Here is a 16,948-nt window from a genome sequence, read left to right as displayed (position 1 = left end):
GCAATTGATGTTATTTTTAAAAATAACGTTGCGGATATTTTTGGCCCGTCGCCGTGAGCTGCACTGGAATTCGTCACGCGCTATGCGATGGTAATAATAACAGTGTCGCTTTGTCGTTCCGTCGTGTGGTATTTGCATAATAAAATTACAGTATTATAATAATTAACAATAATTATCAAATAATGTGGGTAGGGCCGACTGCCGTCTGCCGTACTGCGAAAACAACAGAGAGATATCGTAAACCTACAAACGACACGTTTTCTCTTACGGATTGAGTATTTATCTACCACTGGTCCGCCAGTCACCGCCGCCGCAACAGCAACACTTGTCCACTGTCGGCGATTCACACTCCACTCTGCCCCGCACTCTTACACACACCACTCCGATTGGCACTCGGCATTTCGGCCGTTGTGCCGTATCAGTCGTTTACCGTCGTGCAGTGTGTGCGGTTTGTGCTGTTGCGTTATTAGTGATAGTGTTGTCCGTCGCTTGCTCGGGCCCTGATCTCTCACTTTTTTTTGTCTATCGGCCTTGGCGAACGACCGATATTAATGTTATTATTATTATCATTATCATTATCATTCGACGACAATATCAAATGCCCACCGCCTCTACCAACGAAGAAAAAATACCGAGAAAAATAGGAAAACTCGGAATTACTCGCGTTATCCCGTTCTCGTAATCATCGCCGCCACTTGTCGATCGCAATTCGTGGGTACCTATTACCTTAATCATTCTGTTATCTTCCGCCGCGTGTGATGGATTGAATAGAAAGCTGTGCACGCACAGCGCGCCACCACCGATCCTCATAAGACGCGCGTTACGCTTACGTCCGACTCGCCGCGTCCGTATGCAGTGCGTAAATTACTGTTATTAGTGTTATTTATTTATATTATTTATCATAATATATTAAATCGTAGTTTATTTTTATTTACTAACCATACACTGTTGTTCGCTGTTCATGGTTTTGTCGTGTAGATAAGTATCGTGTTCGAAGATCACAACACCTTGGTAAACCTAAACCTTCCTATGCTAATGACAGTTTTTAAGACCCGAGTATCTACAGATCGATATTAATTATAGTAAGTTTCACCTGTACAGGTCGTTCGGATTCGTTTATTACACGGAATAATATTCTAATAATATGAAAGCAGCGAGTCCGTTCCCTGTTAACAAAATGGAAAATCGATATGTTGACAATGACGAAGACAACTATTCAGATGCCAGCTCATCGCTGGCTCCTAACGGTTCTGTAGTGTCTACAGTGCCAGATAGACATGGTTTCCTAGGTGGTGCCCAATATCTGAACGAATCGTAAGTGCTTCACCATCTTCTATGAGTACTATGAGACTATTTTCCCTTTTGATATTAATCTTATGAAAATTTATCCTAAGACATGAATTAGCTACCTATAAGTAAATTGGCTATGGCTTTTGTGGTTCATAATGACAATATCTATTGTGATTTATAATAAAAAAATTGGTATAATTGCATATTTTACGCATAATTTTTTTATAATAGTCATGATTTCAATATTTTTTTACTAACAAGTCAATTAAATATTTAACATTTTCTTTTTCCATAAATAGATAACATTAATTCAAATATATAACATGAAATATGACATAAGAAAAGATAATTATTGTTTATAAATTTAAAAACTTATTTTAATATTATTCATAATTTCTTTTAATTGAATGAAATTTATTGTATTTAGTTAAATTATGTTAAAGATTACCTTTAAAATAATATCTAATAAATAATAAGATTATAATTATCATTTAAGTGAAACTAATTAAAATTAGAGCTTAAGTGTGATGTGTTATAGATTGTTTTGTATTGTATGACCACACCTTGATTATTATTGTGAAATCAATGTTGACACTTACAGACCTCTAAATAGAATTCTTAAACTTTCTTTATCATTGTGAAAGTTTTACTAAAATAACTGATAAAACACAATAATATAAAATATGATTAATAAGTATAATCATTTAAAATGTTTGGCTAATTGGGTTATAAAAAAAACAAATATATTAAAACTTAAAAAATCCTCAATTTTTACTATCCCAATCTAAAAGACTTTAATTTATAATCAAATCAGGGTTGTATATTATAACTGTATAATTGCAATATTGTATATTAACAATTGTTTAAATAATATTGAACACAGGAAGTTAATTCCTCTTTTGGTCATCCTAACTATTTGGTATGCTACAGTATATACATTGCATACTTCCTGTTTGATTCAATATAATTATGCATTTAAGGGTATTGCATGAAAACAACATTACAGTTCACTAGTTACGCTTATGTATAAAGGAAGTATATTTGGCTTGTTTTTAACTCCTCCCTGTTTCATGTATGAGAACATTTTTTGTACTTTCTACAGAAATCTTGAATACATACCTACATATTATTTCATTGCTGTGTGAAATTTTTATGACAAAATGTTTAATTGTAGGAAACACATGATATCAGCTAACAAAACAATAGAACGTGAACGAAAATGGCTTAATATGACTGCCAATTGGGATAAACAAATGATTAGGAATTTTAGAAAAGTAATAACATTTAAAATAAAATTGTTATTTACTACTTATACATGTTTCAAACATTTTATTTTAACAATGTTTTTTTTTAGGTACAGAACAGATGTAGAAAAGGAATACCTCAATCAATCAGGCCTAGAGCATGGTTGTACTTGACTAAAGCAAATAAATTGTTGGACCAAAAAAAAAATTTGTATTTTAAGTTATGTGACCAGCCAGGAGATCGTAAATGGATTGAAGACATTAGAAAAGATCTACATCGACAGTTCCCATATCATGAGATGTTTGTCGACAACGATGGAACTGGGTAAATTCTAATAAACATTTTTAAAATGTTAATAACATTTAATATTAATTAAATTTTTGTTCAAAAGCCAAAAAGAGTTATTCAATGTTCTCAAAGCGTATACAATATTAAACCCTGTAATTGGATATTGTCAAGCACAAGCTCCAATTGCTGCATTTCTTCTCATGCACATGCCAGCTGAGCAAGCATTTTGGTGTTTCGTAGCAATTTGTGACGATTATCTTAGTGATTACTACAGTCCAGGAATGGTAACTGATATTTTAAACAATAAGTACATATTAAGGGAGCATCGCTTAATTAAATGTATTTATTTTATGTTTAGGAAACATTGATTAGAGATGGTAATATACTTTTTGCATTGTTAAAAGAACGTGAACCAAAAATTTATAAACTTTTGGTGAGTATATGATCTTACATCTTAATGTATGATTTGTAATTGTGTATTTCATTTTTTAGAAAAAGCAAAGTATTGATCCAATTATGTATATGACTGAATGGTTTTTATGTGCTTTCACAAGAACATTGCCATGGCCCACTTTGTTGAGGTTTTGGGATATATTTTTGTTTGATGGTAAATAATTTTAAAATCATCTTTTGAATTCAATTTTATTTTTTCTATTAATTGTAGGCATTAAAACGTTTTTCAAAATGGGTTTAATAATGATTAAAATATCATTACCAGAAAAATCATATTCAGATCTCAAAAAACGTTTTCCTACCATGTGTGAAACTTTAGAAGCTTTACGAAATCCACCTTTACATATGCTCGAGGAAGAAAAAATTATTAAAAAGGTATTTTTACCCTTATTTATAATTATATTTCACTAACATATATTATTTAGTTAAAAATATTTATTTAATTTCTTATTTTTTGGCTTAATAGCTCATACTATTAGAAATACCTGAAGATACATTCAAATATTACCATATACAACAGTCCTCGTTGAGACGAAAAACAAAAGAAGCAAAAAAACTTCGAGAAACTGACGTGTTCTGAATACTTGCAATGACTATTTTACAAAAAGTTACCTTAAAGAAAACAGGTTAAAATAAGAGTATAATCTTGATCTAATATATAAAATATATATTGAACTGGTCCTTTAATATTATATATTATCAAAAAAGAATTTATATAATAATTGTTAGTCTTCCATATTCATAATATTATATTAATTATTATTTTATTGTTAAATATTTTAAACTTTATCTAGGAGACTCGAGTAAAATTGTTGACTAATATATTTTAATTCATTTGGTGCTCTTAAATGTAAATAAAATAATTATTACTTTCTAGTCTGTATTTTTTATTAAAATCACCTTATAATAGATATTCAAAAATGAATGTTTCTCTTGAACAACTTGAATTTAATTTATCATTAATGCATTGTTTTTTAGTATAATATAATAATTTTATAACAGCATACATAATGTGTGTGTAATTCTATTTATTCTACTATTAATTTTACTAAAGAACTTGTTTATCATTTAAATCTATAAACATTTTGATAAGGACTTAATAGTCAGAATTTTTTTTTATCTTGTCCTATATTGATATGCTAACCAAATTATCAATGTCATTTTCTGCACAAAAGTATTTATAATGCTATTTTTTGTATTTAAGTATTTATTTCTGAAAAAAAAAAAAATGATAAAATTCTATTAAAAATGCTGTATTCATTTTTTTTAATTCTAATGAAACTCAGCCAACCCAATGCTTACAAATTTTATGAATGAATCTTGATTTAAGAGGAAATTTGCTCAATCAGAAAATATTATCTGGTTAATATGACTGAGAATTGTAAAGAAAATATCTACGTGTTTTCTTGTACCATTGTTTGCTAATTACGTGTTTCAATAATATTTACATAATTAGAGAGGCATTGATAAGATATTTCTTTAGAACATAAATTTATTCATATGAGTCATAAACCATAATACAATTTTAAATGGTCAATTTTATTTTTCATATAGTACCTGAAAATTTATTTATAAGATTAAATGAATTTATTTGATTAACAACATAATTTAATGTAACAATAAAAACAATTTTTTTTTCAAATTTCAAAACCTTTTTTATCAAAACTGTAACTACTTTACTAAAAACTTGTTTTATATTATAATGGTTATAACTAGAATTTAACTTACAAAAACCTGTTAATTCAACTTTTTTTTTATTAAAAATAAATTGTTATTCAGTTTATAATAATTTTGTAATTTTTATGAATTTTGTTAAATTTTAAATGCATGTATAATAAAATATTGAGACTAAACATTTTAAATATTTTTTAATTGAGAAGTTAACAACTTTTACCCAGTTAATATTTTTTATCTATATTTATAGAAATAAACTAAAAATAAATAAATAATTTTCTTATACTTAAAAATAGTAGAAATACTTTGAAAATTTAATCGTAAATATAAAACAATAATCTAAATTGTTGAAAATCTCAAGTACCTATCTATAGTTATTAGTTCTCTGATATAAAAAAACAAGATCAATTTTATCAAAAATTAGATTACCCAACATGAAATTCCCAGCTTTCCTTAATTATTTTTTTTTGCCTTTCCTAATACTTACCCTCAAAATTCAAAATCGAAACATTTTATTGACTTCTTATTGTTAACACATACCTACACATCAAAAATACAAAAAATAAACACATTATAAAATCGCTCCTCTGAGACTAAAAATATAGGTACAATTTAATGTTTTTATTTTAAACAAAAATATTTATTTAAAACCCTTTAAAGATGTGTGAAAGACACATTTCAACCCTGGATGTTAACCTACTAATTAGTGTTTATAGACAAATTGTGGACAATGCGACCGATTAAAGCGATTCAAGGACAAAAAAAAAGTATAAAACAAAGGAAATCGAAATTATGAAATAAATTTGAAAAAAATCATGTTTTAGTGGTGTCTAAATATCTATAGATTCTAGGATATTGAGTATTGGCAATGAAATATGAATTAAATTTGAACAAGATATCTTTAAGTGGATATAATTTTGATGAGGGGCATGCTCGTAGGCAACTTATCGTACGAATCGGTAAACGTACTTAATGGTTGATATGAGAAATGAGAATTTCCTTATCAATGGCTGGCCCCTTCCATTTCTTTATTCGTGAAAAATTAGTAAATATTCAATCAAACAATCAATGTCCTGTGAAGCTGTGTCTATCATTAATAATTGATATTAAACCACTGAATGGGGTCCTTTCTGATTATTCTGTGATTAAACTACAGAAACGTAGAATATAGATAACGACATAGTATATTAAAGTTATGAGTTTGTGCATGTAACGTGTGTTATTAAGTAATAAGTGTTAGTGTCGTTCATGCATCATTAAAAAATCTCAAATCTGTAACTGACTAGCCTATAATAGTTCTTTGTAGTGTGTGGTTCACGAATTCACATCTGACGTGTTAATAGTCACATCTGTTTTTAAAAGACAGACTACATAATGTCTTTATTTAGGTAAATACAAATTTGGTTTATCGCTCTGTCACTTTAAAATCAAAAACCAAATACCAAATACGCATGTTAATTTATAATTCCTCAGTGTGTTACCAGCGCCCACACAGTTCCTCCAAGATTTGGAGGAAGATGACGAATCAAACGAAACACTTGCTGAAAAAAACAATACTTTTGAAGTGTATGCAGTAAAAATCCCACCATATGGAAACAGAAATGGATGGGTACCAAGAACTATTGAAGTAAATTTTAAATTATTGTTTTTTAATTTTATGTTTCATTTTTGTGTATTTTCACTATTAGTTATAATTTTATATGTTCAATTAATATTTATAATTAATGCTCAAATAATTAATTACAAATAGTTGTTAAAATCTTGTTTCCACAATATTAATTGTCATCAAGCAGCCAAATTTTTATGTACTTTTAAATTAAATTAGATTTGTTGATGTTTAATAAAATATATTCATATATATTATATTTATACTACACCTTAAAGGAGTAATTACTAATTTGATTAGTTTATTATTCTTTTGAATTAGATAATTTTATAAAACTTAATACAATTTTTTAAATTGAAGTTCTTCATTATTTATAGAGTAAAATTATCTATTATCAAATTTAAAGATAAAACCATGATCTGTGTACTCTCGTCGGTTTTTTACAATATTTTAATCTTTAAGCGAGTTATAGTATGTAATATAATAATATTAAAAATGTTCGTAATTCAGTTAAAAATTTTAATATAATAAACCAATGAGAGAACATAGATAATTGTATTACCTTTAAGTTTAATAATAGGTTATTTGACTTAATTATTTAAGCTAGAAACATAAAATTAAAACTTCTAAACGTATATTTATAGGTATAGTATGTGTTATTAAGACATAAGCGAGTATGACTTCTTCTTAAGCTAGTTTCTCCTGTCTGAGATACTTTTTTTTAATTCAATTAATTATAGTAAATTTTTGTTAAAATAACTTTTTTTTTTTCAGGATTTTGGTGATGGTGGTGCTTTTCCGGAAATCCAAGTTGCGCAATATCCATTGAATATGGGAAAAGAAGATAAAGAATCTGTTTCAAATGCTCTTGCATTACAGTTAACTTCTGATGGTAAAGTTAAATATGATGTGATTGCTCGCCAAGGTCAAAGAAAAGATAAAGTGATTTATTCAAAACTATCTGATATGCTTCCTTCTGAGGTGATAAATGAAGATGATCCTTCTTTGCAAAAGCCCGATTCAGAAGAAGTTGCAGAAATCACTGAAAAAACAAGAATAGCTCTGGAAAAGTTGACTAATTCTAAAGTTTCAGCTGCATTGCCAGTACGAGCGGCAGATAAACCTGTAAGTTACAATGTTCTCAATTTTTATGAATATACTTGTTTTATATAATATTTATGACTAGGCTCCTGTTCAATGGTTCCGTTATACCCCTACTGAACAAGGAAAAGAATATAATTCCGGATCAAAACAACGCGTAGTAAGATTAGTAGAAGCTCAAAAAGATCCAATGGAACCACCAAAATTCAAAATTAATAAAAAAATACCTCGAGGTCCTCCATCACCTCCTGCGCCTTTAATGCATTCTCCTACTAGAAAAACATCTGTTAAGGAACAAAAAGAATGGAAAATTCCTCCATGTATATCCAATTGGAAAAATGCTAAAGGTTATACAATTCCATTAGATAAGAGATTAGCTGCTGATGGTCGAGGTTTACAACAAAATCACATAAATGAAAAATTTGCTAAGTTAGCAGAAGCTTTATACATAGCAGATCGTAAAGCCAGAGAAGCTGTTGAAATGAGAGCTCAGTTAGAAAAGAAAATGGCACAAAAAGAGAAAGAAAAGAAAGAAGAACATCTTAGAGCAATGGCTCAAAAAGCCAGAGAAGAAAGAGCAGGTATTCGGCTTCCTGGATCTGCTAAGAATGATGAATCTCGTGAACGTGATCAATTACGTTTGGAACGTCAAAAAGACAGAGCTCGTGATCGTAACCTTGCTAGAAATGCCGACAGCCGTAAAAACAAAGTATTGCGGGATCGAGATATTAGCGAACAAATTGCTCTTGGACTTCCAGCAATTACTAGAAAAACAGGAGATACTCAGTATGATCAACGTTTGCTTAATACAACAGCAGGTATGGATACTGGATTTGGTGATGATGAAGAGTATAATGTATATGATAAACCTTGGCGTGGAAACAGCTCTTTGGCTCAACATATTTATCGTCCATCTGCTAATATTGATAAAGAAGTGTATGGTGATGATTTAGAAAAAATTGCTAAAACAAATAGGTAAGTTTAGTATTATAAGATTCTAATCTTAATTTTTATCAAATATTAAATGAGGCTTTAATTTAAGAGACTGCAAAACTAAATAACTCAAAGCTTAGGTTAATTTCCCTATGCTAAGAAAAAAAAATTCAATAAATTGTTTAATTCTTTCATGGCAAAATCTTAACTGTTTTTATATATAATTACTCTATACATTTTTTTTTGTTGTTTCATTAAACTCTCTGCAAAGGGTGACATTTCTGCAGAACTAGGCTATTACTTTATTTTACTTCTGAACTATTTTCTTCCCAGAAAAGATTTAATGCTGGAAAAGTTAACATTTTAACAAAAGTTGGCTTGTTTTTAGCATTAAAAACTTTTCTGGAAGAAAATCATTTGAGAGAAAAATTGAAGTCAATTTTATTTAGAGGGCTTAAAGAATCTTATACTATATTACTAAAAATATGTAAAGAAAAACAATAATTATATGAAAAAATATTTTACATCTTGCTTTTTAACATGTAATAATTTTTTTTTTTAAACCCGGAATTTTACTTAACTAAATCTATATAAGTATTTAGATATAACTTAACTTTAAATGTTTTATCTTTCATAAAATTATAATTCTTGTTTTTATTTAGGTTTGTGCCAAACAAAGAATTTAGTGGAACAGATCGCGATCCTAAAGCTAGTGGTCGATCTGGCCCAGTTCAATTTGAAAAACATCAACAAGAAGAAGATCCATTTGGTTTAGATCAGTTCTTAACACAAGCCAAGCATGCATCTAAAAGATCTCAACCACAACAACAAGATCGTGATAAACGTCGTAGAAAAGATTAATTTATTTTTCATATTCAATTAAAAATGTTTTTTTGTCTATTATTTTAGGAATGTCATTTTTATCTTTAAAACTGGCCTTTATATAAAGATTCACTAGAATAACATGTAAATAATATTTTTTGTATACAATTATAATTATATAAATATTTTATCTCCATATCAATGTTGATTTGTTTAGTAGAATTTCCAATTTTCATGAAGAATCATAGTATGTAATTTTCAGCACTAAATTCAAATAATTCACTATTGTCAAGTAAAATAGTCAAACTCCAGAATATTTTTAAACTTTAAAATTACATTTAGTTTCAAAACGTACAATATCCTATGATTGAGTTAAATTAAATTAAATTTAGTGAACATGGAGATAGAACACTTTGAAACTAGACGACTCATATGTAACATCATATTTTTAGTTACCATGTGTATGTTATTCCACGTAAATAATAATACTTGACTCAACTAAAATTAGTTGGTCCCAGTTTACACATCCCTTAGTATACTTTTTACAATCAAATAATTGAAACCATTACAGAAAAGCTAGGAACTAATTAAAACTACAAATTAATTAGCTGTTTACTGTTTGGGTCAAAATAGTTAAATTTTAAATTGCCATTTATTTGGTAATCAATATGTGAAAATTTATTGATTGAGGTTTTAAATTGGGAATACAGTATGACATTTTTGATGTGAGAAAAAAAACAAAACTTTAGTATTTCATTACTTAATTATATTTTCAAGGAATTTATATTCAATTATTTTTTAAAGTATTAACAGATATTGATAGTTCTACATAACTATGACCAAGAGTGTTTATATCATCCTGTTCAAGCATATTTGTCGGCTATGTCTTTCCATTGTTTCTGCAAAGATATAATTAAAATAAACATTTTTAAATTCAATATTATTCTATAAAATTAATATTTTAAATTAGTTTTTATACATTATACATTTATACACTAACTGCAAAAAATTCATGAAATAAAACCTAATTATCTCTACATTTTTTTACTTTATTTATAATAAGAATGAATATAACTTTAGTTTTCATAAACTCAAACTTTTAAAATATAATAGTAGTACCTAACACAATCAGTTTTAACTCAAAAAAATAATTAAAATTAATATGCTGTCATATTTTAACTTTAATTCCTCTTCAACAATAGTGTTTTGGACTAAAACTAAAATTATTTTTTAATATTTCTAAAGCGTCATTCCGTAATTTTATTCACATTAAAAATCCACTTAAAATTTTGCCTTTTACCTTTTAGTTGTTCAAGCCATGATCTAGGATCGTCATTATTAGTTATTTCTATACTTAGTTTTAACTTGCACATTTAAAATGCTTGCTGCAAGGCACTTGAAACATAAGGTTTATTAAACAAGTAGTAAATAAGTTTAAATTGTCAACATATCTAAATGCTCTATGTTGTACATTAGTCAGACCAATATTGGAATTCAACTTTGACTTCTGGAATCTTAGTAGAGCTATGACTACTTATTTTTATTAAGAACCATTCTCAATTTTAAGTATTTTAAATAATTGTTAATGTCATATTTTTATATTTTTTAATTATATATATATAGATATTAATCAAGTGTTTAATACTAAATATACATACTTCTAATAAAATACTATTCTGATTTAAATAATCAAGATAACAATATTGAGACTAAGTTTAAAAATGTTTATGAAGTATACATTTATTTTTAAGAGTAACGCTATTAATAAATTATAATTTTTACTTACACCACGGTTCATTCTATCATATAAGTTTTCAATACCAATATCTAGTGTTCTTTCAAAGAACAGGGATCCAACTGCTATAACGACAAAGAAGCGAGATGGCCTCCTCAAAATTGTTTGGTAGAGTACTTTTGAGACTGACATGGTAATTGTCTGAAAAATAATCTAGTATTATAAAAAAAATAAAAATACTTCTGATGTTGGATCAATTTTGTGTATTTATACAAGTACAATGAATGTAAATGTTTCTAAACATTTAATTAATAATCTTAATATTAAGTGTATGGTTTCAATCAAATGTAACACTGAATTCACCTACTTTAGTAGGAAATCAATTAAAAATATTAAAAAAGCGAACAAAATTGTATTAAGATTTTAATTTCCACATATTAAACAATGCTATTTACTAGGAATTTATCTGACTAGTGGAACATGTAACATAATAAGAAAAGAGTTCAATATCATGCCACAACAACCTAAACACCATTGAATGCAAACATAATACATAGAATTGGTAAAAAAAAATGAATCACTCAAAATCGTACAATAAAGTATAATGTATGTTATTTAAAGCTAAGAAACACTAACGTCGTACACTCCGTAGTCCCTTAATCTATATCCAATATACACAACAATGTTAAACAACCTGGATACTGGTTTTGATGAAATAACGATCATCAAAAAAACTTTAGTCTTAAGACATCATTTTGGAATTCTCTCTCTTCTATAGGGCGTCTAATAACGATAATGTGGATGCATCGTTTGACTCGGAGCAGAGATGTCGAAACGATTAATTAAATTTCAGACGTCTATTCGAAAGATAAAACTGACTATACCTACGGTGCACTTTGCTTACCTGTTTTTACGTAGTCGGACGTTTCTGACAAAGAGATTTTCTGCGTCGATTGGGTGAATAAAAATATCGTACCTGGATAATCAAAGTTTTATGACATAAAATGTAGATCACGGTTTCGAACTTCGATGTTGAAGCAGTCGTAGCTGAAGGACGTTATGATAGTAGTTATCAGCTGTGAGAGAAAAAGATTCATGGAACAATAAAATACTTATTGCTTTTAAACTTACTGATCATTATAGTTATGGGGTTACACGACTGCTGCTACATACTACTACTGCTACATAATTATACTATACTACTTATACTAAGTTAACATAATTGTTATTAGGTCTACTGGTTTTCGACGAAAATAAATGCTCTCTCATCAGTAAAGTTATCAATGTTATTTTTTTTTCGCGCGATTTCCGGCAGATTTCTTTTATAATATTATAAAATATTATATTTTATTCTCGTTTATGAACCTATGGTGTCGTGCTTTTAGCTTTACTACTTCTACTGTGTTAGCGACTAGCGTTATGATGGCCAATCAATTACTAAACAACCAAGCGGACTATGTTATGGAAACTCTAAAAAATATTATCGTGATGTGATTTACAATTTGTAATTTAACATTAATCATCGTACCAATATTTAAATATTCAATAACGGTTTTGAATTTTTGAAATCGCCTGAATCGATTTCTTATCAAGCCTTTTTCGCTTTCACAGTTGTATCTAAAATCTATATTTCGTTATTAATCCGGATTTTCATATTGAATTGAAGTATTATTCATAAGATCAAGTAAGCAAAACTCATTAATTTTAATTATCTTTTCGTGACAACATCTAACTTGTTTTACAATATCACACAATTCCTTAATTGATAAATTGTATCGTATAAATACAATTTTTGCTTTGGATATAAAGTATTGAGTAGGTTTTGTGTTTGTGAAAGATATTTAAATAGTATTCCATTTCAATTGTTAAATACATATTGTTTGCTTTACAATTTTATAAATAATGTTATTACTTATTGAATATCAAACTTTGTTTATTTAATAATATTTACAACAAATTATACTCTTTTAACTTAGTTATGTAAAGATCAATTGTTACAGCATCAATCATCACAGATTATCACAGTTCGTGCAATAATTTAATACAACTGAACTCCATAGTCTTGAGTTATAGTTACCATAAAATCTTAAAATGTACTGAAATTTAATAATTTCTGTGTATTGTATGTGATTGAATATGTTTAAATAAAAATAATTAAAAACTATAGGAAACAGAGTCTCTTAACCTACCTGCAGACATTTTATTTATGTAATCCAATACATTTATTTTTATAATTTGTATTTTAATTTAAAATATAGGTATTTTTTAATATTGTGTATGTCTACTATGTATATCTTAGATTTTACACATTAATTAAAAAGACCTGTCTTACTTTAGATTTTTAAATCATTCCAACTATGTTTCTTCAATGTTGAAGAACAGTAAATAGTTGTCAAAAAGTATAGAAACATTACTAGAAAAGCATTAATAAAAATATTTCAAATGCCTATAAATATTTTGATGATTGTCTATTCTATTTCTGTTAACATATTGATTTCTATATCAGTTTGGTATATATAATAGAATAGTTTTTTAGAATTGTTTCACTATATTACTCAATTGTATGTATATACATCACATAATATTTATACGTAAGTTTTTCTCAACATTTTGTGTAAGTTGCTAGATCTAAATCTCTGAGTATTATATTTGTTTTAACTACCTATTATTATACATGATTTCTATTAAATTTGTGAATAACACTAATTATTAACATCTCTTACCTACATAATGTTTAATACTTAGGTTCTTATATCTAAGTATTGAAAAGTATTCAGAAAATAATTCTGAGCAAAATATCATTTTGTTAGATTTTTATAGAATTTTTGCTTTTTTCCTGTGAAGTACTTAATTTTTTTGACCAATTTCCATTAGTTGCTTAATCCTGAATTTCCCAACATAATATTTTTAAAGTGTTGGTAAAAGACATTTGTATAAAATTCAATACCCATGTGTATCATACCACTACTCTAAATCTATTTATTTTTTTCAGGATGCCAAAAATTAAATGTGTAAATGATGAAAACAAATGCCCAAATAAAATGACTATAAATAAAAAATGTAAATCAGTTTTCCAATTTGATATGAAAAAAATTCTAAAAAAAAGACAAGCTGAGGATGACTTTTGGAAAAAACATGCCGATCTTGATAAAGAGATGAAAGTTGTAGATGATTTGTTTCAAAAAGAAGTAAACAATACTATTAAACATATTGATAAATATACTCCTACATTACCCAATGTTGGTTATATTATATTTGACCCCTCTAAGTATAATTTAAACTTTAATGATAAGTTTGATATAACAAGATCACATTCACAACAACTACTTCTTATGTCAATTGAGAAAAATGAACTTGAAGCCAACATTATTTTTAATAATCTAATGAAGTCTAATTGGTCGCCAGTATTTAAAGTATGTTAAACAATATTTATTTTACCTACAATACATGAACTAAATTAATAACAATATCTATAACATTATTTTTAATTAAAATGATTTTTAGGATATTCAACATATTTTATCAAATTGGGGAGCTGATTTGGATTCATTAACTAATAGTTCACCATTAAAGTGTCAAATAAAAGATTGCACAAAAATTGAAAAGCACAATTTTGAATTAACAATAAATTTTGTATCTTATAATATACTGAAAAATAATAAGGAATTTAGTGATGATGAATTACTAACATTGGCGCAGTATATTGCTAAAATATCCTTTGATAACCATTGTGGACAAATGATAAATGTTTTAAAAGAATTATTTACTGCTTGTATCGAAACTGCATTTCAAGAAAATGATGATACTTCTATTATAACATTTGCTCAAGAATTGTATTCACAATATAAAAATACACTATTTAAAATGGTTGTTGATTTATTCCTACCTTTAAAAGGAAACACAATGAAAACAATATATACTTATTTAACATTCAAACTATACAAATCACTTTTAGACAAAACCAACAATTTAAGTGCATTTCCATCTAATATTAAAGAGTGGTAGGTATTATCATTAAGTATACTCAATGGTATTATTTATGATTATTTTAATAAAAAATATGTTAGAAGATAAAAAAATTAATAAATTAAATATAGAATTCTATGTTCTTTGGCAAAAAAAAATGTTCAATTAAACTTCTTTTTAAACACACCCTTAGCTCTATTAAATCATTGTACATTATTTAATAATAATATTAATGCTTATATTTTTCAGGTTTGTTCAAGATTTGGTGAATAAAGATTTTTTTAATAGAAAACCAAAAAAACTATTATATTGTCTTATTCATCTGTTGGAACATATTGTGATTGTTTTTGATTTATATACTGACGAAAAAAAACTTAGTGATATGTATGACTTTTTCAATTATGTGATTAAACCAAATGGATTATCAGATTCTCTAAAACTTGTTAATATATTGGATCAATGGAGGTTGCAATTATTCCGTTTACATGTAAATCGAAAAAATATTTTATTATGAATATCGCATGGTTTTTGTTTATACATTATAATTTTTATTTATGTTTATTTCTATTATAAATTTTATATCGAGGAAGATATTTGTTTTATTTATTTGAGTAATTAATTTTAGTTCCAAAGTTAACTGTAATAATATAAAAGTAGATTTATAACAGCTCGCATAATATTATAATACCAGCTGAATAATATAATATGTTAATTTATAATTGTCATTCATAGTCATTACTCATTATATTATATACCTATGTTAAAGTTGTATTATTAATAAAATTGTCTGAATTTATTTCCATCTAAAAACTGTACATAATTTTACTAAAAGATTGAAACAGCTATATAAGATATAGCCCACGCTAATAAGCATTTGAATGTATTCTTCACAATAAAAATAATGTGATACACATCACACTATGCTTTTAAGTTTTAATTTCATTGACTAACAAATGTGATTTGATCCAGGTAGGCCACCCAGTGACGACTCGTCAGGGGAGGCAAGTGACCTAACAAGTGGCCTCACCTAACTATTGTAAAAGAGAAGGAGGTATATACAATAATTATAGTTTACTGAGAAAATTATATTCAATAATATAATAAACATTTTTAAACACAAAAGTATTTTGTTATTATATATTATTTTAATGACAGAACAAATTTATTTGTTTTGTATAATATTAATTATCATAGTAGCATTCATTATAGAATAGACAAACTGCATAGATCATAAAATGTACATGATCAAATAACTTTTAATTTATAAAATATTTAATGAAACAAAATTATTTTCAACTGCCTCAAAATTAGCAAAAATTTCAAAATTAAAAATATTAAACCATATTTAAATAAATTAAATACATTTTTCTTGTTCTGACATTGCATCTATTTGCATAAAATGTAGAAACTACATCGCTTTCAGTGTGCGAGATTGAGACCTGGTAAACATCTGCAATGTCACTCCCATCAGTGCTGTCTTCACGTAATTTCTGGCTTCATTCACTCAATTTTAAAGCATTAGATATTTGTACTCAGGCACGGATCTAGAAATTAAATATGGGGGGGGGGGGCTAGATAACAAAATTTACTTCATGTATACATAAAAACATAGGCATTAAGTTTGAATTTTAAAAGTGAATAAAATATTCAATATTTATGCATATTATAATAATTTATTTAATTATACTAGCTATAATAATAACAAGACTTAAATAAACAATTTAAATTGACCAATCCTCTGTCTTTATCTTTCTAGAATAAATAAAATCTAGATGATCTCAAAAATATATTAATAGCTTCATCAATATTTATAGGTATTTCATTTTGAATATTTA

At 26.9% G+C, this 16,948-nt stretch overlaps 4 protein-coding genes across 8 annotated transcripts; 3 read left to right on the top strand and 1 right to left on the bottom strand.

Annotated features, from left to right (window-relative positions):
- The first annotated feature begins 265 nt into the window (after positions 1-265).
- On the top strand, positions 266-4,022 carry LOC112601845 (TBC1 domain family member 10B). Of its 5 annotated transcripts, none has more exons than XM_025349662.1 (9): positions 266-1,011; positions 1,102-1,314; positions 2,465-2,564; positions 2,645-2,859; positions 2,927-3,107; positions 3,182-3,256; positions 3,316-3,430; positions 3,488-3,651; positions 3,743-3,856. In XM_025349662.1, the coding sequence occupies exons 2-9, from the start codon at positions 1,145-1,147 to the stop codon at positions 3,854-3,856; spliced, it is 1,134 nt and encodes a 377-aa protein (XP_025205447.1). In that variant the 5' UTR covers positions 266-1,011; positions 1,102-1,144. The 5 variants fall into 5 exon arrangements, with proteins under 5 accessions (XP_025205447.1, XP_025205448.1, XP_025205449.1 ...); XM_025349663.1 differs by having other exon boundaries at positions 1,084-1,314; XM_025349665.1 differs by having other exon boundaries at positions 271-1,082; positions 1,155-1,314; positions 3,743-4,021.
- Positions 4,023-5,980: 1,958 nt separating this feature from the next.
- On the top strand, positions 5,981-9,610 carry LOC112601786 (SNW domain-containing protein 1-like). Its single transcript, XM_025349564.1, has 5 exons — positions 5,981-6,338; positions 6,424-6,577; positions 7,331-7,681; positions 7,743-8,632; positions 9,253-9,610. The coding sequence occupies exons 1-5, from the start codon at positions 6,325-6,327 to the stop codon at positions 9,449-9,451; spliced, it is 1,608 nt and encodes a 535-aa protein (XP_025205349.1). The 5' UTR covers positions 5,981-6,324; the 3' UTR covers positions 9,452-9,610.
- A 546-nt stretch (positions 9,611-10,156) lies between these two features.
- LOC112601787 (cytochrome b-c1 complex subunit 9) lies at positions 10,157-12,200 on the bottom strand. The gene is made up of 3 exons (XM_025349565.1): positions 12,052-12,200; positions 11,199-11,348; positions 10,157-10,311 (listed from the first exon to the last, which is right to left on the bottom strand). The coding sequence occupies exons 2-3, from the start codon at positions 11,337-11,339 to the stop codon at positions 10,276-10,278; spliced, it is 177 nt and encodes a 58-aa protein (XP_025205350.1). The 5' UTR covers positions 11,340-11,348; positions 12,052-12,200; the 3' UTR covers positions 10,157-10,275.
- Positions 12,201-12,462: 262 nt separating this feature from the next.
- Positions 12,463-16,155, top strand: LOC112601785. Its single transcript, XM_025349563.1, has 5 exons — positions 12,463-12,831; positions 14,140-14,560; positions 14,652-15,148; positions 15,363-15,600; positions 16,083-16,155. The coding sequence occupies exons 2-5, from the start codon at positions 14,141-14,143 to the stop codon at positions 16,125-16,127; spliced, it is 1,200 nt and encodes a 399-aa protein (XP_025205348.1). The 5' UTR covers positions 12,463-12,831; position 14,140; the 3' UTR covers positions 16,128-16,155.
- Positions 16,156-16,948: the final 793 nt, after the last annotated feature.

The sequence above is a fragment of the Melanaphis sacchari genome, unplaced genomic scaffold (genome assembly GCF_002803265.2).
Source record: "Melanaphis sacchari strain LSU unplaced genomic scaffold, SCAv2.0 Contig7_pilon_pilon, whole genome shotgun sequence".
NCBI classification, from domain to species: domain Eukaryota; kingdom Metazoa; phylum Arthropoda; class Insecta; order Hemiptera; family Aphididae; genus Melanaphis; species Melanaphis sacchari.
The sequence above is the reverse complement of the archived record's forward strand: the minus strand, read 5'-3'. Positions and strand labels throughout refer to the sequence as shown.